General features: G+C 40.9%; 1 protein-coding gene across 1 annotated transcript in view; it reads left to right on the forward strand.

Annotated features, from left to right (window-relative positions):
- The first annotated feature begins 228 nt into the window (after nucleotides 1-228).
- naa35 (N-alpha-acetyltransferase 35, NatC auxiliary subunit) overlaps nucleotides 229-27,746 on the forward strand; it is a 68,493-nt gene continuing 40,975 nt past the window's right edge. Inside the window, exons 1-6 of the mRNA XM_063068828.1 lie at nucleotides 229-319; nucleotides 17,042-17,187; nucleotides 21,810-21,843; nucleotides 22,084-22,198; nucleotides 24,962-25,036; nucleotides 27,371-27,538. Coding sequence (XP_062924898.1) covers nucleotides 17,064-17,187; nucleotides 21,810-21,843; nucleotides 22,084-22,198; nucleotides 24,962-25,036; nucleotides 27,371-27,538 — 516 coding nt within the window. The 5' untranslated portion in view covers nucleotides 229-319; nucleotides 17,042-17,063. The remainder of the gene's footprint in view (nucleotides 320-17,041; nucleotides 17,188-21,809; nucleotides 21,844-22,083; nucleotides 22,199-24,961; nucleotides 25,037-27,370; nucleotides 27,539-27,746) is intronic.

Genomic DNA, 27,746 nt, shown 5'->3' on the forward strand with positions numbered 1-27,746 from the left:
CCCAGAATAAGGAAGGCTTGAAATGAATTAACCAACATGATTAACCAACCTCATACTCACTCAACAGCAACAACTTCCGTTGCTACAGGAAAACAGCAGATCTCGCGATAAATGTTGATAATTACCTGCAATGATATAGCCTGATGGGATTTGCTGTTCTCGTAAGGATGGCCCAGGTTTGACAATAGGGGACCGTCTCTCAAATAAGACTACAATTCCCTGCAAACAGAGTGCGCCTTGTCGATTGGGAGTGGGTTGACCTCAACATGGTTTCAGCTGATTGTACATGCTGATGAACTCAAAGCAGCTTCTCTGTAAGGTAAATTCAATTTAAATGGGTGTTATTGGTGTACGATTTGAAATTATTCGGCCACATCTCCCGAGTGGAGCCTCTTCTGCATAGACATTTAGCTGGCTTCTGACATTTTGATCGACCCTTAACTTTATACCTAGGCCTATGTGGTGGATTAGTGATGACATGAGTATGCTTTAATTTATAAAATATCCTACTTTATAAATTACCACCAGGTAAAAGGAAGAAAATATACATTCTGCAATTGAAAATGGTTCAGATTAATGTTTAATTACAAACAATTTGCTGCTATAAATTTCAGTTAATTTTCAAATTTAATATGACCAACTGGCCGTTATTTATGAGCACGAGCCACAGTTTCATCAAAAATTGATTTTTGGATTAAATTAATGTAGCAAGAAGTGTTTAAACAGGAGCATTGACACTGTTAATTGCAAGTACGGAAGAAGAACTACAAAACTTAATTGATGTATTTGTTGAAGAAAGTGCAAAAATGGGTCTATCTATCAATTGTAAAAAGACAGAATGTACGGTGATATCCAAAAAGAAGGAGAATCCTATCTGCAGGCTGAGAATGAACGAGGAAGACGTAAAACAAGTACAGAACTTTTGCTACTTAGGAAGCTGGGTGACATCAGATAGCAGGTGCCACATAGACATCAAAAGAAGAATAGGGATGGCAAAAGACACCTTTATGAGAACGAAGAGTATACTGACCAATACTAAACTAGGCATGGCAACCCACCTTAGAGTACTGAAATGTTATGTTTATCCAGTTATGTTATATGGCTCAGAATGTTGGACAATATCTAGTAACATAAGGAAACGAATTGAAGCAGCAGAGATTTGGTTTTTGAGGAGGATGCAAAGAATATCATGGACGAAATGTATATCTAATGAGGATGTCACGAACAGAGCAAACAAAAAGAGAAATAATGTATGAGATCATGAAAAGGCAACGTGACTTCATTGGACATGTGATTAGGAAAGAGGAGTTAGAATGCATGGTAATTATGGGAAAGATTGAAGGGAAGAAAGCAAGAGGAAGACAAAGACAAATGACGATGGAGACAGCAGCCAGAGAACTGAAAATGAATACCAATGAATTGATCCACTTGACCGAAGCACGGCACCTGATGATGATGAATGACGCTGCTCCCCATTCAACAAAAAGGCACCATCCATCATTAAAGACCCCCCCCCATCCTTATTCCTACTATCAGAGAGCAGGTACAGGAGCCTAAAGTTCCAGCTTTTTTAGGAACACCCTCTTCTCCTCCACCATCAGTTTTCTGAATGGACAATGAATACATGAAGACTACCTCACTATTTTATATATATGTTACTATAATTTGTACTATATTCTGTGTATTGCATTGTATGAGTTTGAGTACAGAGAGGAAATTAAGAACCTGGTGGCATGGTGTGAAGACAATAACCTTCCCTCAACGTCAGCAAGACGAAGGAATTAGTTGTTGACTTCAGAAGGAGTAGCGGACCACACGACCCCATTTACATCGGTGGTGCGCAAGTGGAACAGGTCAAAAGCTTTAAGTTCCTCGGGGTCAATATCACAAATGACCTGACTTGGTCCAACCAAGCAGAGTCCACTGCCAAAAAGGCCCACCAGCGCCTTTACTTCCTGAGAAAGCTAAAGAAATTTGGCCTGTCCCCTAAAACCCTCACTAATTTTTATAGACGCACCGTAGAAAGCATTCTTCTAGGGTGCATCACAACCTGGTATGGAAGTTGTCCTGTCCAGGACCGGAAGAAGCTGCAGAAGATCGTGAACACAGCCCAGCACATCACACAAACCAATCTTCTGTCCTCGGACTCATTTTACATAGCACGCTGTCGGAGCAGTGCTGCCAGAATAATCAAGGACACGACCCACCCAGCCAACACACTTTTCGTCCCTCTTCCCTCCAGGAGAAAGCTCAGGAGCTTGAAGATTTGTACGGCCAGATTTAGGAACAGCTTCTTTCCAACTGTGATAAGACTGCTGAACGGATCTGGGCCGTACCCTCCAAACATTCGGACCTGCCTCTCAGTTTTTTTGCACTACCTTACTTTCTATTTTCTATTTATGATTTATAATTTAAATTTTTAATATTTACTATTGATTTGTACTCCAAGGAGCGGGCAGCGCAGAATCAAATATCGCTGTGATGATTGTATGTTCCAGTATCAATTGTTTGGTGACAATAAAGTATAAATACTTCTGCCATAAAACAACAATATCACAGCATATGTCAATAATAATAAACCTGATTCTTATTCTGAAATCTTCGCTGAATGTCAGCCTTAGATCTTTGCCCTGTACCCCCATCCCTTGATTCCTCTAACACAGGAGTGACCAGCCATTTTTATGCCATGGATCGCGACCATTAACTGAGGGGTCCATGACCCTAGGTTGGAAACCCCTGCTCTAACATTAAGAAATCCATTCATTCAACTCTGAAATCTATTTGCTCTATTATAAATGCGTCCAAAGACTTATTCTCTTCTCTTCTCCTCATTTCAATCTGTTAAATGGTTTAATCCTTATTTTGAGTTTCTTCCTCTCCTCTCCCTAGTTCTAGACTCTTCAGGTAAGAGTAATATCGTCCAATACCTGCCCTTAGGGGAATTTTATATTTTTCAAGGAGTCTGCCTTTTTCTTCTAAACTTTCAAAGTATAAGAACCTCGACAATGCAGTCTGTATTGTTCCCTTCCCAGTTATGAATTAAGTGGCTTTTCACTGTTCTCCCTTTGTGTCAAGTGACCAAATTTGTACACAATAATTCAGGTGTGGTTATACCAAAGATGAGTATAATTCCGATGAAATATATTTTATATTATAGAAGTTAGGCCATTATCATAACTTTGCTCAGAAATTACACTGTGTATGTTACATCTCTTTTGAAAATATCAAATCATTTGTGTATGCCTCACATGATGTATATATAGGCATCCATTAGTCTCATGAGACCATGGATTTGCGCCTTGGAAGGTTTCCAGGGAGCAGGCCTGGGCAAGGTTGTATGGAAGACCAGCAGTTGCCCATGCTGCAAGTCTTCCCTCTCCATGCCACAGATGTTGTCCAAGGGAGGGGCATTAGGACCCATACAGCTTGGCACCGGTGTCGTTGCAGAGCAATGTGTGGTTAAGTGCCTTGCTCAAGAACACACATGCTGCCTCAGCCAAGGCTCGACCTAGCGACCTTCAAATCACTAGACGAATGCCTTAACCACATGGCCACGTTCCAACATACATGATGTATAATATTGTAGATTTTAAATGTAGAATTTTATAAGATTGATGATTCCAGTCACTGAGAAACAAATGCTATTGGAAATAAGATATACCCATAACCATTGAGAGGAGTTAAGGATTGAATATAAACCCAAGGATTTACATTTTTCTAAAAAGTAATGGATGACAGTATGTAAGGGGGGAAAAAAGACAAGATTGGGAGAAGTAAACATTATTCCTTTATAATTTCTCCTTTCTCTACCTCTAAAGAGAAATAAAGAAATGTCCATGTATATTGATACTTATTTCATTGTAGTGGATGGCAAACAAGAAATTGCTGTAAACCAAAGATCTATTAACTATGAAGCATTTGAAGTAATTAAAATTAGTGGGGAAAAGGTAATAGAGAAACTACAAAGCACTCAAACCTGACAGACTCTACAAATGAGTAAACCCAAGAATTTAAAGAGAAGAGCACAGAGGTGTATTTGATTTTGCTTGTCTGTACATTTTAGATTCTGGAGAAGTCATTGTGGATTAGAAGGGCATCAAAGTAACCATGCTGTTCAATGTAGATGGGAGAGACAAAAAGTGAATCATGGGGCAGTTGGATTGATACCATTAGGGAAATACTGTAATTTACTTCATTTCGGATTTGATAATAGCACATACGAAAATAACATCGGCTCAGCTGTTGTAGTGCTATGAAAAATGTTGTAGACTATGAAACTGTAATATACCTTGTGATTACCCTATGAAACCACCAGTATAAGCATAAAGGTAGGACCAAGTCAATCAACCTCTCAAACCTGCTCTACCATTCAGTTTGATGATGGCTGACCTTTCAACTTTGTGTTATTCTCCTGTGTTTATCACTTTTCCCTTAATATCTATTCCCCCCCCCACCCACCCTGATCCAACAATAAACATCCAATTTCTGTGAGCTGACTGGAATGCATGGTTGAAACTCCAATCGGATCAGCTATTAACTTATTAAATAGTGGAATAGGTTTGGAAGTGCTGAGTGGCCATCTATTCCTAATTTATCATTTGCTTTTTGAAGTCCATACCTTCACCATTTAAACACATCCAACACATCATCCTCCACAACTTCCGTCATTACCAAAGGGATCCTACCACTAAACATATATCTACCTCCCCCCACCCCACTCTTTCCATACAAGTCGCCCCCTCTGCGAATCCCCTGTCTATTTGTCCCTCCCCACTAATTTCCCCCCGGCACTTATCCCCGCAAGTGGCCTTAGTGCAATACCTGCCCATTCACCTCCTCTTCACCTCCATTAAAGGCCCAAACAGTCCTTCCAGGTGAGGCAACATTTCACCTGTGAATCTGCTGGAGTCATCTATTGTACTTGCTCCCAAAGCAGCCTCCTACATTGGTGAGGCCCGTTGTAAATTGGGGGATTGCATCGTCGAGCATCTTCACTCCATCCACTACAAATGGAACTTCACTGCGGCCAAGCATTTTAATTCCAATTCCCATTCTGAAATGTCATTCCATGGCTTCCTCTTGTGCCAAATGAGTTCACCATCAGTGTGGAGGAGCAGCACCTTGTATTCTGTCTGGGTAGTCTCCAACCTGATGGTATTGAATATCAATTTCTCCTTCCAGTTTAAAAAGAATCTTCCCCTCCTTCCATTCCCCACTCAGATCTTTCAGCTCTTTTTGCCTGCCTATTACTTCCTCCTGAGTCCCTCCTCCTTCCCTTTCTCCTTTTGGTCACTCTCCTCTCCTATCAGATTCCTTCTTCTCCAGCCCTTGAGCTTCCCCACCACCTGGCTTCACCTGTCACCTTCCAGCTAGCTTCCTTCCCCCTCCCCCCATCTTTTTATTCCGGCATCTTCCCCCTTCTCAGTCCTGAAGCAGGGTCTCGGCCCAAAACGTTGACTGTTTATTCATTTCCATAGATACTGTCTGACCTGCTGAGTTCCTCCACGTCTGCGAGGTGATTTTTTTTCAAGGTTATAAATTGTAGGGTGGACAAGGACAGTGTGGTTTATTTGATTACTTTAACTTTATAGTAAAGCTAGTCTTTAACAAGAGATTCTGCAGATGCTGGAAATCTTGAGCAACACACAAATTGTTGGAGGAACTCAGAAGTCAGGCAGCATATGGAGGAGAATAAACAGTCACTTCAGTTTCCTGTTACTCCCATGCAATTTTTAAACCACTGATGAAGGTTTATTCTAGCTTCTTCGTGGATTAAGAATTTTGACTGCATGCTATTACATGCTACCCTATAGTTTTTCAATAAAATAATTTATAGTCTTTATATTTTAAAACTTGTTGCCTGTTTTAACATTGTTTAACTATCTTAATCAGTTTTGCTTCTTTTGCATTAGACTATGTTTTAATGTCATTGATCTGTGTTTGATCTTACGTTATGCTGTATTACATTGCAACATTCATGTACATTTTGCAGAATTACAAATTACTGCTAATTACTTCTGATTACAAAATGCTAATCGAATGTCATGATCATTTTTGTATGAAGTCACTGGTGCACTATAGTTTAGTGTGAATCAGAATCGGGTTAATTATTATCACCGACATTATCACTGAAATTTGTAGTTTTGCAGCAGCATATTGTGGAAATTGTAAGAATTACGAAAAGTCGCAAAGTAAATAAATAAATAGTACAAAAGGGAAAGGATGAGGTAGTGTTCATCGGTTTATTGGACTGTTCGGAAATCTAATGGCATAGGGAAAGGCTGTTCTAAAATGTTGAGTGTGTGTCTTCAGGTTCCTCTACCTCCTCCTCCCTGAGTAGTAATGAGAGGAAAGTAACTCCTGGGATGAGGGTTTTTAATGACGGATACTGCCTTCTTGAGGCACAACCTCTAGAAATGTCCTCAGCAGTAGGGTGGTTGTGCCGGTAATTGAAATGAGTCTACATCCCTTTGTGACCACCTCTGATCCTATGCATGGGAAGCTCCATACTAGGCTGTGATGCAACCAGTCAGAATGCTTTTCACCATATATCTGTAGACATTTGCAAGATTCTTTGATGATCAGCCAAATCTCCTTGATCTTCTAATGAAGTAAAGCTGCTGGTGTGCCCTCATCATTATCATATCAATGTGTTGGGCCCAGGATAATTTTTTAAAGATGTTATTGACACCCAGGGACTTGAAGCTGCATACCTTCTCTGCCTCTGACCCCTCAACGAGGACTGGTTATGTGTTCTCCTGACTTCTCCTTAAATTGACGCTGAGTGTGCGATAATTGCCTTTGAATACTTCGGTAAATTGTGATACAGGGAAGTAAATTGAACAAATCTAAATTGAGTAATTTGTAAAATTGTAATTGAGGGATTATTACACATGGAAGCAGCAGTGGTGTCATTTTTGTAGAATTTCTGTTGCTTTCCTTCTCCCTTGTGAATGTGCTTAGAGTACATGTCATTAGAGCCTTCAGAAGCTCACTTAGTTTCACTTAGCAAATACGTGAATATAGGAAGTGTGTACTTACACACCACTTGCACAAAAAGGGATAACTAAGCAGTACAATTTCAAACAAGGTGTCATGGGGTCAGGGCTTTGGTGAGAGCACTCCTAAATAGTCTGGTCATTCTTGTTCTTAAGACCATAAGACATAGAAGCAGAATTAGGCCATTTGGCCAATTGAGTCTACTTTCCGATCCTTTTCTCCCCCTCCTCAACCCCACACCCAGCCTTCTCCCAGCTACCTTTGATGTCATATCCAATCAAGAACCTATCAAGCTCTGCCTTAAATACACCCAACAACCTGGCCTCCATTGCTGTCTGTGGTAATAAATTCCACAAACTCACTACCCTCTGGCTAAAGAAATTTCTCCGCATCTGTTTTAAATAGACACCCCTCTATCCTGAGGCTGTGCTGTCTTGTCCTAGACCATGAGAAACATCCTTTCCACATCTACTCTGTCTAAGCCTTTCAACATTCGAAAGGTTTCAATGAGATCCCCCCTCATCCTTCTAAATTCCAGTGAGTACAGATCCAGAGCCATCAAACATTCCTTGTATGATAACCCTTTCATTCCTGGAATCATCCTTGTGAACCTTCTGTAAACCCTCTCCAATGCCAGCACATCTTTTCTTAGATGAAGAGCCCAAGACTTCACAATTCTCAAGGTGATGCCTCATCAGTGCCTTATAAACCCTCAGCATCACATCCCTTCTCTTGTGTTCTAGACTTCTTGAAATGAATGCTAACATTGCATTTGCCTTCCTCACCACTGGCTCCATCTGCAAGTTAACCTTTAGGGTGTTCTGCACAAGGACCCCCAAGTCCCTTTGCATCTCACATTTATGATTTACTTTTTTTATGAATCATATGCAGTGCAAAGAGAATGGGATTAAAGCTAAAATCAGATCAACAATATGGCCACTCTAGCTATTTTGTTCTATTATTCTTCTTACTTATCCTCCTCTCATAATATGCTCTTTTTTCCCCGGCCCAGATTCACTGAGGCCAATTATTGTATCCTTACTGCAATTTAAAAGTGAGACCTCAAATTCAGCATGTATAAGGAATTATGTTTGTGATCCAGTATATTTTTGCAGTTGAGAATGAAGTCCCCCAATTCGCATTGGGAAATCCACAGAAGTTTTAAGTAGTTTATTTAAATCTTTTTAAATGTGCTATTAGTTATCTTAAAAGAACAAGTTAATCACTTCCTACCAGTGGTTAAAGTCAAAGTGATTTTTCTTTCGACAACAGTTTGATCTGTTTCTCATCAGCTACAAGTATGATTTAATGCAGCAATCCCCAACCTTTTTTGCACCGTGGACCAGTTTGATATTGACAATATTCTTGCGGACCGGCCGACTGGGGGGCAGGGGGGTAGGGTTGCCAACTTTCTCACTGTGTTTACCCCGAGAAAGACTAACATGACCTGGAAGCCTTGCGCAGGAACCTGTGTGCACATGCGTGCCGTGTGCAAACATTCCGTGCGCATGTGTGTACGTGCCGATTTTTTTTCTACAAATCATTTTTGGCGATTCTGCTCAGTGAAACTACACTGTACATACATTATTTCTACTTTATATGGGCTGTGTATTTATCATATTCCTGCTTTTACTATATGTTAGTGTTATTTTAGGGTTTATGTGTTACTTGGTATAATTTGGTAGGTTATTTTTTGGGTCTGGGAACGCTCAAAAAAATTTTCCCATATAAATTAATGGTAATTGCTTCTTCGCTTTACGCCATTTCGGCACAAAAGGTTTCATAGGAACGCTCTACCTTAACGGGGGAAATACGGGACAAAGGCGGTCTTGGAGGGGAGAAACCAATTTAGCCCAATATATGGGATGTCCTGGCTAATACGGGACAGTTTGTAATCCAATATCGCTGAATCAGTGGGAGCCCTGGGCTTGTTTCCCTGCAACAAGATGGTCCCATCGAGGGGTGATGGAAGACAGCGATACTCAAAGGGGGTTCCTTATGTCCAGTCTATTCCACAATTTAGTTTGCGTTGCATTCATTGCAGAAAATCCTGCTTCGCAAAGATATGATGTTGGAAATGGAAGCAACGTTTTCAGTGCTTTTGTGGCTATCTCAGGGTATTCAGCCTTGACTTTGATCCAGAATGCCGGCAGAGATGTTATGTCAAACATACTTTTCAGTTCACCGTCATTTGCAAGCTCGAGGGAGTTGATCTTCTTCCCGTGCTGACATGGATGATTCACCGGGGACATTCACAAATGGGTCACGGACCCATTCCTTTGCACGTCTTGGGTCATTTGCGGTTGGGAAGTAAGAATTCTGTCGACAGCGAAGTTAGGTGATCGCGCACCAGCTGTGAGAAAGACGGTGTAGCCTCAGCCTCTCCCAAAATCCCAGCTACTGTTGGGAACATGTTGAAACCCAATTTCCCTCAGGATCAATAAAGTATATCTATCTATCTATGCCCCTGTCCACTCGCCGTCCCCACGTTCCAGTTTGGCCTTGAAAGCAGACACTTTATATGTCAACTTGAAGACAGTTGTCATTCTCCCCTGAAGTGACAAATTGAGTTCATTGAGCAGGTTGAAGGTGTCACACAGATAAGCGAGTTTTGCTATCCACTCCTCGTCACTGAAGTGTGCTGCCAGTGGTGACTTTTTTTCCTGAAAGAAATCTCTGTAGCTGCTCTCTTATCTCAAAAACCCTGGCCAGGCTCTCCCCCTTGATAGCCACCTGACTTCAGTGTGTAAGAGAAGACGTTTGTGCTCTGCATCCATTTCCTCGCAAATCTGCTCAAACAGACGTGAGTTAAGGGCTTTTGCTTTCACCTGATTGATAACTTCAACAACGTCATTCAATACGCTGTTACGATCAGGTGACATTTTTCAGTGAGCCAGCATTTCCCTGTGTATGACACAGTGTGTAGACTGGCATTCAGGAGCAATCTCTTTGACTCGGGTAGTGAAACCAGACAGCCATCCAGTCATAGCTGCAGCCCCGTCTGTGCACATTCCAAAACAGAATGATCAGTCCAGTTTGCCTGACGTATAGTCATTCAAAGACTTGAATAGTTCTGCCCCAGTTGTGTTAGTTGGCAGTGGCAGTGCACACAACATATCCTCCTGAACATCGTCTTGAAATATATATTGCACATAAGCCAGCAGTATTGCCTTGTTGTCGACATCGGTAGTCTCATTGACCTGGATAGCATACCATGGTGACTCGTTAAGCCGTTCCAACAGCTGTGCTTCGATGTCCTCCGCTATGTCATCGATTCTCCTTGAAACTGTGGTAACTGAAAGAGAAACCTGTGCCACCTTGTTAGCAGCTTCTCCCAACAGTTCACGGCACATGCCCTTGGCAGCAGGCAGAATCAATTCTTCACCAACAGTGAAAGGCTTCTTAGCCTTAGCAATACGGCCAGCCACTAAGTACGACGCTGTCAGAACAGCAGCATTTGTGGAGATGGTGGCTCTCAGCACTTGCTTCTGTCCCGCTTGCTCACGTTTTTTCCACTCAAAAAACTCAGCGGGTTTGTCTTGAGTGCAGGGTGCATGGACTCAATGTGCCGAAGCAGTTTTGAGGGCTTCATTGCCTCATTAGACAGCTTGTCTCCACATATCACACACAGGGGGCTTGGAGCGTGCGAGTCACCGGTCGCAATAAAGCCATATTTATGTACGACTCGTCGTATTTTCTGTTGAAGGAAGCTTTCTTTTTTTTTTGCAGTCTCTCCCTCAGCTGTCTCTGTGTTATCATCATCGTTAGGCCTTTTATGTCCTCTTTCAAAGAAATTCTCAAGCGACGTTTGTTTTTTACTCATACTGGCTTGTGACCTCCGGCGTGGGTGACGTCTGGCATGCGTAATGACCTCGCGTGTGTCAAGCTCAACAGTGGGCGTGACAGGGAATGAGGAAAGGTGCAGCTGACCCATATCGTTTCATATCGCCAATCATATAGTTTCCTAGCGGCCCGGTACGAGTCTGCGGTCCGGTGGTTGTGAACCACCGATTTAATGCAGGTAAGATTCGTAGAAATGTTGGAATAGCTTTGTGCAGTAACTCCCAAACCTGCAGAAATTGAGAAAATTTCATCTAATTCGTGCATTCTTATGCAGATGATTAAATAAGATATCATTTTAAGAAAGAAAGAAAAATGAAGATGCTGGAAATAAAAGGAACATTTCAATTATGGCGAGACTAAACAAGTCAACATGGCAATTAGAATCAGATTGTCATTGTTTGTATTATGGGTTGCAGATGGTCTCTTTCCTTTATGCATTCCAGGGACCCAGGCAGTTTTTCCAGTTGAAGTGGGATTTACCTGCACTTCCAATCTAATCTGCAGCATTTAATGTTCACAATATGGCGTCCTCTACTTTAGAGACGCCAAATGTAGAAGTGGGGTGGTGGAGTTTGTTTCATGCAGCATGTGCATTTAATTCACAGGAATGACTGTGTTTCCTGGCATCTGCCATTTTAATTCCTTATCCTGATCCTACTTTGACACAACTATGGTTTATTTCCCATAGCTTTGTTACTAACAGCACAAAGCAAAGACGAAGGAAGTATAATGTGATTTTAGAACGACACTGTAATAAGACTACTGAACAGTTCCCTAGTACGATAAGACTTCACAATCTACCTTGAAGCAGGAGGGCCCTCCACATTGAGAGAGGGAGAAATTAAAAATGTCTGCAAACACCAGCCAGTTGTGCCACACACACGCGGTGAGTACCAGCCCTGGGAAGCCGTCTGGTCCCGCAGCTTCAAAACATCCACCATTGTCCCTGTACCTAAAGAGACCAAGGTATCATGTCTGAATGACTGGTATCCTGTTGCGCTCACCTCAATAATAAGCAAATGCTTTGAGAGGCTGGTCAAGGACTATATGTGCATCATGCTAACACCCACACTGGACCCCCTATAGTTCGCCTACCGACACAACCGATTGACAAATGATGCAATAGCCACAGCTCTGCGTACCATCCTTACACACCTAGAAAGGAAGGATGCTTATGTGAGAATGCTGTTCTTGGACTACAGTTCAGCATTCAACACCATAATTCCCTCCAGGCTTGACAAGAAGCCCAGAGACCTCAGCCTTCACCCTGCCTTGTGCAGCTGGGTCTTGGACTTCTTGTCAGGTTGCCAGCAGGTGGTAAGAGTGGGCTCCTTCACCTCTGCCCCTCTGACCCTCAACACAGGTGCCCCTCAGGGCTGTGTCCTAAGCCCCCTCCTTTACTCTCTGCACACCCATGACTGTGTCGCCACCCACAGCTCCAATCTGCTAATCTGCAGATGGTGCTACATTGATTGACCTTATTTCAAATAATAACGAGGCAGCCTACAGAGAAGAAATCATCACCCTGACACAGTGGTGTCAAAAAACAAACTCAAGTCACAAGAACAAAGGTTGTGGTCTACAGGAGGAATGGAGACAGGCTCACCCCTATTGACATCAATGGATCTGGGGTCGAGAGGGTGAACAACTTTAAGTTCCTCAGTACAGGTTTCCCCCGCCATCCGAAGGTAGAGCATTCCTATGAAACAGTTCGTAAGCCGAAATGTCGTAAAGCGAAGAAGCAATTACCATTTATTTATATGGGAAAATTTTGTGAGCGTTCGCAGACCCAAAAATAACCTACCAAATCATGCCAAATAACACATAAAACCTAAAATAACACTAACATATAGTAAAAGCAGGAATGATATGATGAATACACAGCCTACATAAAGTAGAAATACTTTTCCACAATCATTGCTGAACTGTTATCCGTAGCGAAAATCTCACGCAAGCACCGTCGGCAGAAAATCTCACGCATGCGCTGTTGGCAAAAATACGGCGCAAGCGCTCTCCAGTAACCTTTAAGCTGTGAAGCTGCCAAATCATACCAAATAACACGTAAAAGTACACAGCCAATATAAAGTAGAAATAATGTACGTGCAGTGTAGTATCACTTACCGGAATCGGGACAGCACCGAGCACACTGATGGTGTGTTAGGCGAAGTCGTGGCAGGTTGGGGTGGTGCAGTGGCCCCCACCCTCCGGGCCACCAACCAATACATTGCCGCGAAGCATGCAGGGGTGCAGCGGTAGCCGGGAGGCACACAGCACATCTTTAAGAAAAAAACCGAAATAAACATGCTAATTAATTAGGTGCCGCCCGGCACGTAATTGTCGGCCCAGATCAGTGCCGATTTCCGACTTCGTCCTCTCTGATCTCGGCCAACATTTACGTGTGGGGCGGCACCTAATTAATTAGCATGTTTATTTCGGCTTTTTTCTTAAAGATGTGCTGTGTGCCTCCCGGCTACTGCTGCATTCTCCGCGAATCAGTACAGTATCTTTCCGCGGCCTGGGTGTTGGGGTGGTGGGACACTGGGGTATCATCTCGTCATCTATTTCCAGTAGAACAGGCAGCTCATCTTCTCCTATGACTGCCCGCCTCGATGTCAAAGGTCGAGGTTCATCGTCTGCTGTGGCTGATGTGGAAGGCTTGCTTGATGGCTGAGCCTCGCGCATTTTTCTATCATACAGTTCTTTGTAAGGACTCAAACCATCTTGCAAATATCCCCTAAACCTACGTACCCTTTCAAAATCAAAGTCGTACTTTATCATTACTCATTCGGTTTCGATTGTTATCCTTTCCTCTTCCAATTGCATCAGCTTTTCATCTATCAGTTCTTGGTCATGGGATGCCAAAGCCTCTTCAACATCATCCTCGTCAACTTCCACAAGCCAAACTCACTTTGTCCTTGCTTCGTTCACCACGATCGAAACACTTAATTATGTCTAGTTTTACGCTAAGTGTAACACCCTTACGAGCTCTTTTAGGCTTTTCCGACACCATAGAACTCATCTTGCAGATGGCTGCTCACAGACAGGTGTTTAAGCAATGCCGACATGAATGCCGTTCCGAATTCAGGGAGGGCGTCTGCTCGGGGCGCGCGCTGCCTTTTATCGCGCGCTGAATTTTTTTCGTAACAGTGAAAACACCTGAAAGCAAAAACAGGGTACTAATGTAGGTCTTTCATAACAGTGAGGTTTCGTAAAGCGAACATTCGAAAAGCAGGGGACACCTGTATACACATCACTGAGGACCTCACTTGGTCTGTACATACCGGCTGTGTGGTGAGAAAAGCACAACAGCGCCTCTTTCCCCTCAGACGCTTGAAGAAGTTCGGTATGAGTCCCCAAATCCTAAGGACTTTATATACAGGGGCACAATTTGGAGCATCCTGACTGGCTGTATCACTGCCTGGTATGGGAACTGTACTTCCCTCAATCGCATGGCTCTGCAGAGAGTGGTGCAGACAACCCAGTGAATCTGTGGATGTGAATTTCCCACTATTCAGGACATTTACAGCAACAGTTGCATAAAAAGGCCCGAAAGATCATTGAGGACCCATCACCCCAATCACAAACTGTTCCAGCTGTTACCGTCTGGGAAACAGTACCACAGCATTAAAGCCAGGACCAACAGGGTCTGGGACAGCTTCTTCCACCAGGCCAACAGACTGATTAATTCATGCTGACACAATTGTATTTCTAAACTATATTGACTGTTCTGTTGTATATCTTACTGTACATATATTTATTACAAATTACAGGTGTCCCCCACTTTTCGAACGTTTGCTTTACGAAACCTCACTGTTATGAAAGACCTGCATTAGTTACCTGTTTTCGCTAACAGAAGGTGTTTTCACTGTTATGAAAAAAGGCAACGCGCAGAAAAAGCAGCGCACGAGAAAAGGCAGCGCACGCCCCGGGCAGCCGCTCTCCCCCGGGTTCGGAACTGCATTCTCGCCGGCATTGCTTAAACACGTGCCTGTGAGCAGCCGTTTGCAAGATGAGTTCTAAGGTACTGTATCGGAAAAGCCTAAAAGAGCTCGTAAGGGTGTTACACTAGACAGATTTAAGCGTTTCGATCGTGGTAAGCGAAGTAAGGACAAAGTGAGTTTGGCTTGTGCAAGTTGACCAAGATGATGTTGAAGAGGTTTTGGCATCTCATGACCAAGAACTGAAAGATGAAGAGCTGATGCAATTGGAAGAGGAAAGGATAACAATCGAAACCAAATGCAGTAGCAAACGGACCGAAAGTGAAGTCATCCAGGAACTGAACGTGATGCAACTGCGTGAGATTTTCGCTGCAATGATAAAGTTCGACTTTAATTTTGAATGGGTACGTCGGTTTAGGGCATATTTGCAAGATGGTTTGAGTGCTTACAAAGAACTGTATGATAGAAAAATGTGCAAGGCTGGCAGTCAAGCAGGCCTTCAGCAGACGACGAACCTCGACCTTCGACATCGAGGCAGGCAGACATAGAAGAAGATGACCTGCCTGCCCTGATCGACGATGAGATGACACCCCCGTGTCCCACCACCCCAACCCCCGGGCCGTGGACAGATTCCGATTCACGGAGAATGCAGCGGTGGCTGGAACACACCCAGCACATCTTTAAGAAAAATGCCGAAATAAACAAGCTAATTATTTAGGTGCCGCCCGGCGTGTAAATGTCGGCCCAGATCAGAGACGATTACCGATTGCGTCGCCTCTAATCTGCGCCGACATTTACGTACCTGGCGGCACCTAATTAATTAGCGTGTTTATTTCAGCTTTTTTCTTAAATATGTGCTCGGTGCGTCCCCGTTACCGCTGTACCACTTCATTCTCCACAGATCGGTATCGGTTCGCTCTCCAGAGGGTGGGGGCCACTGCACCACCTCAACCTCCGACGCCTCAGCCTAACACACCATCATCAATGTCTTCCCGATTCTTGTAAGAGATACTACACTGTACATACATTATTTCTACTTTATATAGGCTGTGTATTTTTAGGTGTTATTTGGTATGATTTGGCAGCTTCATAGCTTAAAGGTTACTGGAGAGCGCTTGCGCCGTGTTTTTGCCGACAGCGCTTGCATGAGATTTTCGCTACGGAGAACAGTGCAGGCAATGATTGTGGAAAAGTATTTCTACTTTATATAGGCTGTGTATTCATCATATCATTCCTGCTTTTACTATATGTTACCGTTATTTTGGGTTTTGTGTGTTATTTGGCATGATTTGGTAGGTTATTTTTGGGTCTGCGAACGCTCACAAATTTTTCCCATATAAGTAAATAGTAATTGCTTCTTCACTTTACAACCTTCCGGCTTACGAACCGTTTCATAGGAACACTCTACCTTCGGAAGGCGGGGGAAACCTGTAACTTGCACATTCAAACAGAGATGTAACGTAAAGATTTTTACTCCTCACTGTATTTGCAGGATGTAGGGAATAAAGTCAATTCAATTAAGTAACTTTTACATTTTATTGTGCATTGTTATTACTTTAACTTACTCTAGCTCTTTGCCCTGTGTAATGATCTTACCTGAATAAACAGTTTGCAAGACAACCTTTTCCCCATGTCTTGGTAATAAACCGATACAGTGTTATTGTTGTACCTTAGACTTCCTCACTGCACTGTTGAAATGAATTGATCTATAAGCAGTATGCAAGACAGATTTTTCACTGAACCTCAGTACATATGACAATAATAAACAAATTTGCTCCCATGCTAATTCATTAGCTCTCACCCTTTCAGAGAAATTCTTTGTTCTTCCCATCCCATATCCTTTATGCTACTCTTTTCACAATTCTGATGACAATTTTTAAACTAAAACATTAGCCATTTCCCTTTTCAAGGATGCTGTCTGACCTGCAGAGTCCCAGCATTTTGTTTTTTTTGGTTGCTTGGATTCAGAATCAGGGCCTGGATTTGAAAGAGTACTGCTGGCTTCCTGTTTCCTGTTTCACTCCATCAAGAGTTTAATATGTATTAACATTTGAAGATTTGCACTTAACTATTATTTTTCTGTTAGATAATAAAATGGCTGTTGTTTATCTTCATAGTTGACAATCTCTGGAAATGTCAGTAAAAAATTTACAGCTTTTCACTTGGTGTGTAATGAAGTAAGGCATTCAGCTTGAGTGGGATATTTTGAGGAAACAGGAACAGTGCCCTTTGTTGAACAGCTTAATTTATCTTGCACTTAGGTAATTTCATTTCAAAGCTATCATGGTCACTAAAGCATCTTTGGATGAAGACGATGTTGGCTGGGGGCTTGGCATCTCAGAAAAGATGGAAAAAAGTAATGCAAACTGGGTGGACATTACCAAAGAATTCAAAGATTGCTGTAAAGGTATGCTTCTGTCTTAAGTGATTTCTGTAATAAAATGTGGCAGTCTCTTGTAATATAAAAGTACAAATCCATATTTTGTATTTTCTTCAAGAAATTTATTAATATTCTGATTTTGATAATCTAACCATGGTCCTGAAAGCTTATACCTTTTTGAAAAAGGCATGATGCTGAAAAATTACAAGCAACGATATTTAATATTGAAAGTTAATATCCTTCTTGTCTTAAATTGGTTATTTATCTTTTTCCTCTTGTAAATTATGTTGTGGCCATTACAGAGACTTGGATGGCTCAGGGGCAGGAATGGTTACTTCAAGTGCCAGGCTTCAGAAAGGACAGAGGGAGAGGCAAAAGAGGTGGGGGCGTGGCACTGTTGATAAGAGATAGTGTCACAGCTGCAGAAAAGGAGGAAGACACGGAGGGAATGTCTGCTGAGCCTCTGTGGTTGGAAGTTAGGAACAGGAAGGGGCCAATACGACCAGGTGTTTTTATAGACCACCCAATAGTAACAGAAACATCGAGGAGTAGATAGGGAGACAGATTCTGGAAAGGTGTAATAATAACAGGGTTGTTGTGGTGCAAGATTTTAATTTTCCAAATATTGATTGGCATCTCCCTAGAGCGAGGGTTTAGATGGGGTGGAGTTTTTTAGATGTGTTCAAGAAGGTTTCTTGACACAATATGTAGATAAGCCTACAAGAGGAGAGGCTGTACTTGATCTAGTATTGGGAAATGAACCTGGTCAGGTGTCAGGTCTCTCAGTGGGAGCGCATTTTGGAGATAGTGATCACAATTCTATCTCCTTTACCATAGCATTGGAGAGGGATAGGAACAGACAAGTTAGGAAGGTGTTTAATTGGAGTAAGGGGAAATATGAGGCTGTCAGGCTAGAACTTGGGAGCATAATTTGAGAACAGATGTTCTTAGGGAAATGTACGAAAGGAATGTGGCAAATGTTCAGGGGATATTTGCATGGAGTTCTGCATAGGTACGTTCCAATGAGACAGGGAAAGGATGGTAGGGTACAGGAGCCGTGGTGTAAAAAGGCTGTTGTAAATCTAGTCAAGAAGAAAAGAAGAGCTTACAAAAGGTTCAAAAAAACTAGGTAATGATAGAGATCTAGAAAATTATAAGGCTAGCAGGAAGGAGCTTAAGAAAGAAATTAGGAGAGCCAGAAGGGGCCATGAGAAGGCCTTGGCGGACAGGATTAAGGAAAACCCCAAGGCATTCTACAAGTATGTGGAGAGCAAGAGGATAAGACGTGAGAGAATAGGACCATGAGAGAATAGGACCAATCAAGTGTGACAGTGCAAAAGTGTGTATGGAACCGGAGGAGATAACAGAGGTACTTAAAAAGTATTCACTACGGAAAAGGATCTTGGTGATTGTGGGGATGACTTACAGCGGACTGAAAAGCTTGAGCATGTAGATATTAAGGAAGAGGATACACTGGAGCTTTTGGAAAGCGTCAAGTTGAATAAGTCACCGGGACTGGACGAGGTGAATCCCAGGGTACTGTGGGAGGCAAGGAAGGAGATTGCGGAGCCTTTGGCAATGATCTTTGCATCATCAATGGGAACGTGAGAGGTTCTGGAGGATTGGAGGATTGCGGATGTTGTTCCATTATTCAAGAAAGGGAGTAGAGATAGCCCATGAAATTATAGACCAGTGAGTTTTACTTCAGTGGTTGGTAAGTTGATGGAAAAGATCCTGAGAGGCAGGATTTATGAACATTTGGAGAGGCATAATATGATTAGGAATAGTCAGCATGGCTTTGTCAAAGGCATGTCGTGCCTTACGAGCCTCATTGAATTTTTTGAGGATGTGACTAGACATGTTAATGAAGGTAGAGCAGTAGATGTATATGGATTTCAGCAAGGCATTTGACAAGGTACCTCATTCAAGGCTTATTGAGAAAGTAAGGAGGCATGGGATCCAAGGGGACATTGCTTTGTGGATCCAGAACTGGCTTGCCCACAGAAGGCAAAGAGTATTTCTAGATGGGTCATATTCTGCATGGAGGTTGTTCACCAGTGGTGTGCCTGGGGGATCTATTCTGGGACCCCAACTCTTCGTGATTTTTATAAATACCTGGATGAGGAAGTGGAGGGATGGGTCAGTAAATTTACTGATGACACAAAGGTTGGAGGTGTTGTGGATAGTGTGGAGGGCTGTCAGATATTACAGCGGGACAGTGATAGGATGAAAACTGGGCTGAGGAGTGGCAGATGGAGTTCAACCCAGATAAGTGTGAGGTGGTTCATCTTGGTAGGTCAAATATGATGACAGAATATACAGTAGTATTAAAGGTAAGACTCTTGGCAATGTGGAGGATCAGAGGGATTTTGGGGTCCGAGTCCATCGGACACTCAAAGCTGCTGCGCAGGTTGACTCTGGTTAAGAAAGCATACGGTGCGTTGGCCTTCATCGATCGTGGGATTGAGTTTAGGAGCCGAGAGGTAATGTTGCAGCTATATAGGACCCTGGTCAGACCCCACTTGGAGTACTGTGCTCAGTTCTGGTCGCCTCACTACAGGAAGGATGTGGAAACCATAGAAGAGGTGCAGAGGAGATTTACAAGGATGCTGCCTGGATTATGAGAATAGGTTGAGTGAACTCAGCCTTTTCTCCTTGGAGTGACGGAGGATGAGAGGTGACCTGATAGAGGTGTATATGATGATGAGAGGCATTGATTGTGTGGATAGTCAGAGGCTTTTTCCCAGGGCTGAGATGGCTAGCACGAGAGGGCACAGTTTTAAGGTACAGAGTAGATGTCAGGGGTAAGTTTTTTACGCAGAGAGTGATGAGTGCGTAGAATGGGCTGCCGTTGACGGTGGTGGAGGCGGATATGATACAGTCTTTTAAGAGACTCCTGGACAGGTACATGGAGCTCAGAAAAATAGAGGGCTATGGGTAACCCTAGCTAATTTTTAAGGTAAGGACATGTTCGGCTCAGCTTCGTGGGCCGGAGGGCCTGTACTGTGCTGTGGGTTTTCTGTGTTTCTATGTTTTCTATGTAAGTAAGCAAGGATGCATGTATTAAAGCATGGGTTAAACGTAATCCCACTAATTTATAGATAAATTAGTTTATTTGGTTTTGAATTTCTTGAATTTTACACCTGACCTCTTTGTCTGTCTTGATGTTTAGAAAGACGTATAACTTTTCGTTATGATCTGCCCGGCAGTGTATTTCAGCAACACACACACACACAAAATGCTGGAGGAACTCAGCAGGCCAGGCAGCATCTATGGAAAAGAGTACAGTCAACGTTTTGAGCTGAGCCCTGTCAGCAGGACTGGAGAAAAAAAAGATGAGGTGTAGATTTTAAATCCCCACCTTTTAAATCTACTCCTCGCCTTTTTTTTCTCCAGTCCTGTTGAAGGGTTTTGGCCCAAAACGTTGACTGTACTCTTTTCCATAGACGCTGCCTGGCCTGCTGAGTTCCTCCAGCATTTTGTGTGTGTGTGTGTGTGTGTGCTGCTTGGATATCCAGCATCTGCAGACCTTCTTTTGTTTGTCAGCAGTATATTTAGTAAAGCTTGTTACATTTTAATTTATGTACAGTTTAAGAGAATAAACTGTTATAGAATTAGTTATAAATTATGAAATGTCATTGAATTTATTACTTTATTACTTTATTGTCACCAAACAATTGATACTAAAGTGTACAATCATGACAGCGATATTTGATTCTGCGCTTCGCAGATTTGTGCAATAAAGTGCAATAATGCTACTCCTGAAATTTTAAAAGGACATAAGTCTTGCCTCGTTGTAGATTGTTAGACTATTCCATAAAGTCAGTGCGTAGATTTAGTGAGGTTGCTGCTGAAACATTTGGGATCCTCACCCACTGAAAAAAAAAATCCCGTTTTTCATTTTTTGTTGACACAGAATAGTGTGAAGGATCCTTTACTTCATCATACACCTTGGAAGTTCTGATGATTACGTCTTGAATCTAAAGGGTTTAGGGAGGGAGGGAATCACCTTTAAAAACAATTAGAAAAGTAAGTTGTACAGTTTGAAGTTTTTATCAGCTTGGTTTCAGAATTAAAGCACAAAGTGTTCCAAGGATGGCAGATGGCATGTACGAGGAGAGACTCAGTGAGCTAGGTCTCTGTTAGAAATTCGAGGAATGAAAGACAGCGTTATTGAATGTTAAATCTTGCTTAAATTAAAATATTTTATTTTTATTCCTAAAGCATAATTATTTCCCATAGAACTCATGTTAGACAAAGTTTAGTGTCTATCAGAGTTGTTTCACATTCACAACAAAGATATCAATAATCTTTTGCGAGTGTGTAAGCCGTTTCTGATGTGGAATAAGAAACCTCCTGTAGATTATTGTATGTTTTGTTCTGGTGTCAGGACAGGTCCTGATTATGGACTTGAGCTGATTTCATATAACAACATCTATTTAAAATAAAACTAGTTCACTTTACATTGCCGTAAAGTCAGCAACATGTCTTTGATGCTAAATTTAGATTGATCTGTGCATCATAATAAAGATGTAATGATAATAAATAATTACATTTTTGTAATTGCTACTATGCTTAGTACTTATTTATACTAAACAAATGAGTGAAATGCAGCAGCAAAAATTAATTTCATATCTGTTTTATTATAGAACTTAAGCTGGGTGAATTACTTCATGACAAACTGTAAGTATTACAGAGATTTCATTGAATATAATTTTAATTATTGGAACGTCTTCTGAGTCTTAATCAATCCAATCCACAAACTTGTAACATTTACAGCATTGCTTTTAAAATTGCTTGAATACCATTCGATTGGTGTTACCTCGTTTGCTAGTATTTAATAGAATTTACTCCTGTTATGTAGTGGAGATTGTTAACTGTATTTTACAAAATTATTCAATGTATTTAAAATAATTCTTTCAGCTTCGGCCTATTTGAAGCTATGTCCGCGATTGAGATGATGGATCCAAAGATGGATGCAGGAATGATCGGTAACCAAGTTAATCGCAAGGTGTTCAACTTCGAGCAGGCAGTCAAGGTTTGGCACTTTTAAAATAAAACTTAATCTTATTCAAGGCCATTTATGAGATTCTCATGAAAATGAAAGTTTTTTTAAAAATGCAGACGTTGGTATTTGCCACAAAAGCACAATATACTGGAAACATTCAACAGATCAGGCCAACACATTAATTCTGATCTTTTTTTTCTTTGGAAGCTGTCTGATCTGCAAAATGTTTCTATCGTTTTACACGTTTGTGCCACTCTCATGGTTGCTATTGTCACTTTTCACCTCATTTCTTGACAGCACCATAAAAAATTGGTGCATGATTACTGTGGCTGTTGTCAAATGAGAAAAAAAAATGTGTAAAGTTCCAAATGTTTACATTTTGTAAAATTTTGAAAGAAGAAATGATTCACACAAAGAATTAAATAATATTATTTTAATCCTGTAAGTGGATTCTTGATTTGTTGAAGTGGTGGGGGCAAATAGTTGAAATCAGAGGAAGTATCAGGCTCAAATGTTATGTACTTCACGAAAATGGAAAAGTTAATTTCCTATGTTTTTATCCGAAAGCTTAAGAAATACTAGCAGCATTCAGATATGCAACTTTCCTATTTTAAACAATGATGATTTATTGAAACATCATAATCAATTCAGGTTAAAATTGTGTTGTATAAAATGTAAGTCATGTGTGTGTTTTTGCAATTGCTTCCCATAATATGAGATTTATTGGCAGAAGAACTTTATTGCTTTCCTTGATCATAAATTAGATTTTTTATCACAAATGTCTGATTGATAGGATTAGGCAAGAGGGTTAAGAATCTTCGGGTCAGTATGAAAGCAAGATGGGTTACAAATGTGAGTTTTTCATCCCTAAAAATACTATTAACTCATTTGGCTGATTGGCCTACAGTAATCTGCCTGCATGTTGTGCACCATTGTGCAAAATGATGTGCACCATTTTTTGTTTCAATATTTTTTTAAAATAAGTTCAATTTAATTCTTTTATAATTGATCACAAACTACTGTTCTCTGTCTTTGTGGTGCTACTTGATTATTAAACCAATAATAAATCTGTTATATGACAATATAATGTAAATGTACATTTGAATTAGATTGAGGAATATGGTACTGTGACCTCCTGAGCTAGGTTCACCATTTAATAATTACCTGGCTGTTCTGATGTCACCTTGGTTCTTCATCCCCATTTCCTAATAGTAATTCACTGCTGTGCTGATCAAGTACTGTACCTTAAAATTATTGAAAAATACTGCTTTAATTATCCTGAGAGAAGCAAGTTTCAGAGACTCGTGGCACTCATGAGAAACTTCACTTCTTTTGTGTTTTAAATGGATGGTGCTTTATTTTTTATCTACTGATTCTCCAGTCTACGTCCATCTTATCAATATCTTGTGGATTTGTAAATGTTTCAATCAATTCCCATCTCACTCTTGTGCTGTGGTAGATACAATTCTAAACTGTCTCACCTTTCCAGGTGGTTAAATATCCTCTGATGTGATGCAGCAAAACTACTTGGTTTCAAGAATTCTTGCCACTACTGTCAAGGGGAATTAGTGAATTACCTTGCAGCAAGGCCCAGGTCCTATAGTGATGAATGGCTACTCCCCTTTACTGGTAGTCCCTTTCCATTGCTGAGAAGTGTGCAACAACTGATAGCTCCTTAAGTAAAAAAAAATCTATAGTAAACCATATTTTATAGCTTTACATATACTTGCTATAATCCTTTTATTTCATTCAGTGGTTACTCTTACCATTAACATTAATGAAATATATACTGTATCCAGTCATTAATATAATGAAATATCTTATTACTAGCTGGAAAAATGCTCAAGGTGTAAGGGAGAAATTGATGCAATGGGATTTTCTTAAAGTCAGATTATTCATAAATGTACAGGGACTTTGAGAATTATGTATTCAGTTTTCTTTGCAATAAACAGTAACATTCTGTTAGTTTTCCAGATTACTTGCTGTTCCTATGTCCAGTGCATTAGAACATCCAGATCCTTCTGCATTTCACAACGCTGTAGCTTCCCACCATTTAGATATATTGGTTTTAATTATTCTACCAAAATAAATTATCTCACATATTCCCACTTTACTGGGAAGATTGATCGCATATTTTCCAACGAACTTTGCTTGCTCACCTCCTTCAGTATGGGGCTCATTTAAAATTTCATTTAAAACCCCTTGCTTCACAGAATGTTGAAGGAATCTCAATCAATTTTCGTATGTGAAGGCTACAAAGCCCTCTTTGTACAACTACTACTTGACAATTTAATTTAATTTGATTTGTTTATGAATTAAGCATGTTATTGCTGCAAACAACAGTCAAGACTAGAATTAACTGACCTAAATTTCAACATCAAAAAGAAAGACAGGGAGAAGGGGATTAATAATTTAGAGATATGAGAATGTCTAGTGAGTGGTAAGCAAGCAGTGCACCTTTCTGTGAAGACTGAAGAAATAGAACATTGGATTTGAGATTGTTGTGAGAGTTGCTTTCAATTCTTCCAGTACCATTTTACTCCTAATTCAAAATAAATTCTAGTTTTCTTACTTCTAATTTGCCTTCACTTTTAACAAATGTATATCACTCTGCAGAATCCATGAAAGTAAAGCCTTTATACTGTTTTCAATATTATTTGAATTTGAATGTTCATCAGTTCTAAAATACTTAGTTTTAAAAGTCTGAAATGGTATTTATTACAGTGGATGAAGTTTATACTTTTAGTACAGCATTCCTTTTTAAATGACTAATTTCTTTGTTTCTCACTGAAGGATGGAACGATTGCAATCAAGGGTCTAACCTTGCCTGAACTTATAGGTGTAATGGACACATGCTTCTGTTGCTTGGTGAGTTTGATTTTATTTATTATGCCTTTATCTTGGTTTTTATTTTGGTCCCCTTGCTCCTCTTTTTTTCAGGAAGCTATTCTATTCCTTTTTGGACTTGGTTCCTATCAGTTTCCGTGATTATCTAAAATTTGTTCATTCTGATTTCATTATTCCTGACCCCTGCATTTCAATAATTTACCTTCAGCTTTAAGATTTGTAACGTTCCTCTACAATGCAAAAATCTATTCAGCCTTGTCTCAAATATATTTACAGAGGTAGCCATCACTGCTTCACTGGGCAGAGAATGCCACAGACTCACCACCCTCTGGGAAAAGCAGTTCCTCCTCACCTCCATCCTAAATCTACTCCCTCGAATCCTGAGGCTATGTTTTTAAAAGAAATAAGTTGTTCCTCTGTGTCTGTCTGCATTTATTTTTATAACCTGTACTTATCTAGCCCCAATCATGTCTTCATTGAATAAAGGAACTGCTTCTCGTGGTGTAAAGCGCAAGCAGCATACACTATCTGTACAAGGTGGAAGTTCTGAAAAAACTCTACAGTGGTGTGTCTGTAAAAAGCATATTTGACGTGTAACATCAGCTCTTCCACAGTTTATGATATAAAGAAGCAAAAAATAAAGTTGCTCCAGTTTTTTGCTGACAGTGAATCAAAACAAAACAGATGTGCTTAAGGAAAACGATGGGAGATGGAAGATGTTCACAACTAGATAAAGTTCTCTTAAAGTGGTTTAAACTTTGCATCAACAAAAGTGTAGAACTGTCAGGTGAGATGGTAAAGGAACAAGCAAAATTATTTCATGAAGAATTAGGATTGGATTATGAGTATGATTGCAGTGAAGAGTGGCTTCAGCATTTCAAGCAGCGACATGGCATAAAGTTTCATACAGTGTGTGGTGAAAAGCAGTTGGCAGACAACGAAGCACATGCTGAGTTTGGTGAGCTTGCTAAGTTTGTTTCTGATGAAAATTTAAGTCCTGACAGGTCTACAATCTACAATGCAGATGAAACCACCTTATACTGGCGTTGTACTCCAAGATGAACACTTGACTACAGAGGATGCCGAATCACCTACAGTTATAAAGAATCAAAAGATCATGTTAACATGAGGAATTCTGCAAATGCTGGAAATTCACGCAACACACATCAAAGTCCCCTCCCCCTCCTGTCTTCTCCTATCATTTTGGATCTCCCCCTCCCCCTCCCACGTTCAAATGTCTTACTTGCTCTTCCTTCAGTTAGTCCTGACGAAGGGTCTCCCCGAAACGTCGACTGTACCTCTTCCTAGAGATGCTGCCTGGCCTGCTGCGTTCACCAGCAACTTTGATGTATGCAAAAGATCATGTTACTGTGTTGAGCTGCTTTAATACTACTGGAACCCACAGGTGTAAGTTGTTAGTTATTGGCAAAAGTTTACGTCATAGTGCTTTCAAAAGTATGAAGCAGTTTCCAGTAATTTACCATGCCAACAAAAAAATGATGGATTACAAGTGACACTATGTTGGAATGGTTTGAATATTACTGTAAATCATTTAATCGTATCTGGTGTATTGTCTGTTATTTGGGTGGGGTGGGGTGGGGTACATCACACAGCATCCACACAAACTAATTACCTAGTTTGGCAGGGCCGAGAGTTGTTTCCCTAGACGACAGCGAGCTGAGCGACCCTGAGGGTGGCCAGGGGGGCTACATTACATTGTTCCAGAAGTGAGAGCTCATGGTGACTTTGTTGATCTGAACAAAAATTGTAAGATAATGCTGATTTTAGTTAACTGCTCTGTGCATCCAAAAGCAGAGCTCTCGGTGAAGAATAATGTTTACAGTATCTACCTGCCACCTAACTGTACGTCATTAATTCAACTGGACAGTGGCATATTAGCTAAATATTGCTCCCTGTTTATGAAGAGGCTACTGAGTGCAGTTGATTCCAGCAGAGCAGTACAGGAATTTGTGAAAGAATTGCTTTTCATTTGTCTTTTCTTTTTTCTTTATTATCCAAGGGTGAGGTGATTATCAAGTGCTGTTTATTTATTTAATCCTAACCTAACCATCTGCATTTCGGCAAAATCACCAATCCAGAACTGCACAGGTCCCAAATGTTCCAGATTTGTGGTGCTCAAGCTATATCTTAATCTGTACATATATACAGTATTTTGTCCATTCAGTGTTGTGTTCTTTCTCTTTGGCCAACCACTTACTGAATATTGAGCGGGTAAGTTAGTTTGAATGAGTATACATTTTCTACAAGGACTAAAACTGCTCAATGTGGTGTTATTGTTGGAAGCATTAAATATCATTTCAAATTGAAATCTTAACTCATTGCTTCTTCCAACAGATAACGTGGCTAGAAGGACATTCTTTGGCCCAGACGGTTTTTACATGCCTTTATGTTCATAATCCAGACTTAATTGAGGATTCTGCAATGAAAGCTTTTGCTCTTGGCATCTTAAAGATCTGTGACATTGCCAGAGAGAAAGTAAACAAAGCAGCTGTTTTTGAAGAGGTAAGCACAGAAACAGCTGCCACAGGATAGTCTTTAACAAATAAATTTCACGTCCAGATGGAAAGATTTTAGTGTCCATTATTAAGGAGGAAATTTCGGACATGACAAAATATGGTGGAGTCAGCACAGTTTCGTTAAGGGGAGCTCTTGCCTGAAAAAGCTGTCAGGATTCTTTGAGGAGATAACAAACAGGTTAGACAAAGGAAAG

The sequence above is a fragment of the Mobula hypostoma genome, chromosome 16 (assembly GCF_963921235.1).
Source record: "Mobula hypostoma chromosome 16, sMobHyp1.1, whole genome shotgun sequence".
Classification (NCBI taxonomy): Eukaryota; Metazoa; Chordata; class Chondrichthyes; order Myliobatiformes; family Myliobatidae; genus Mobula; species Mobula hypostoma.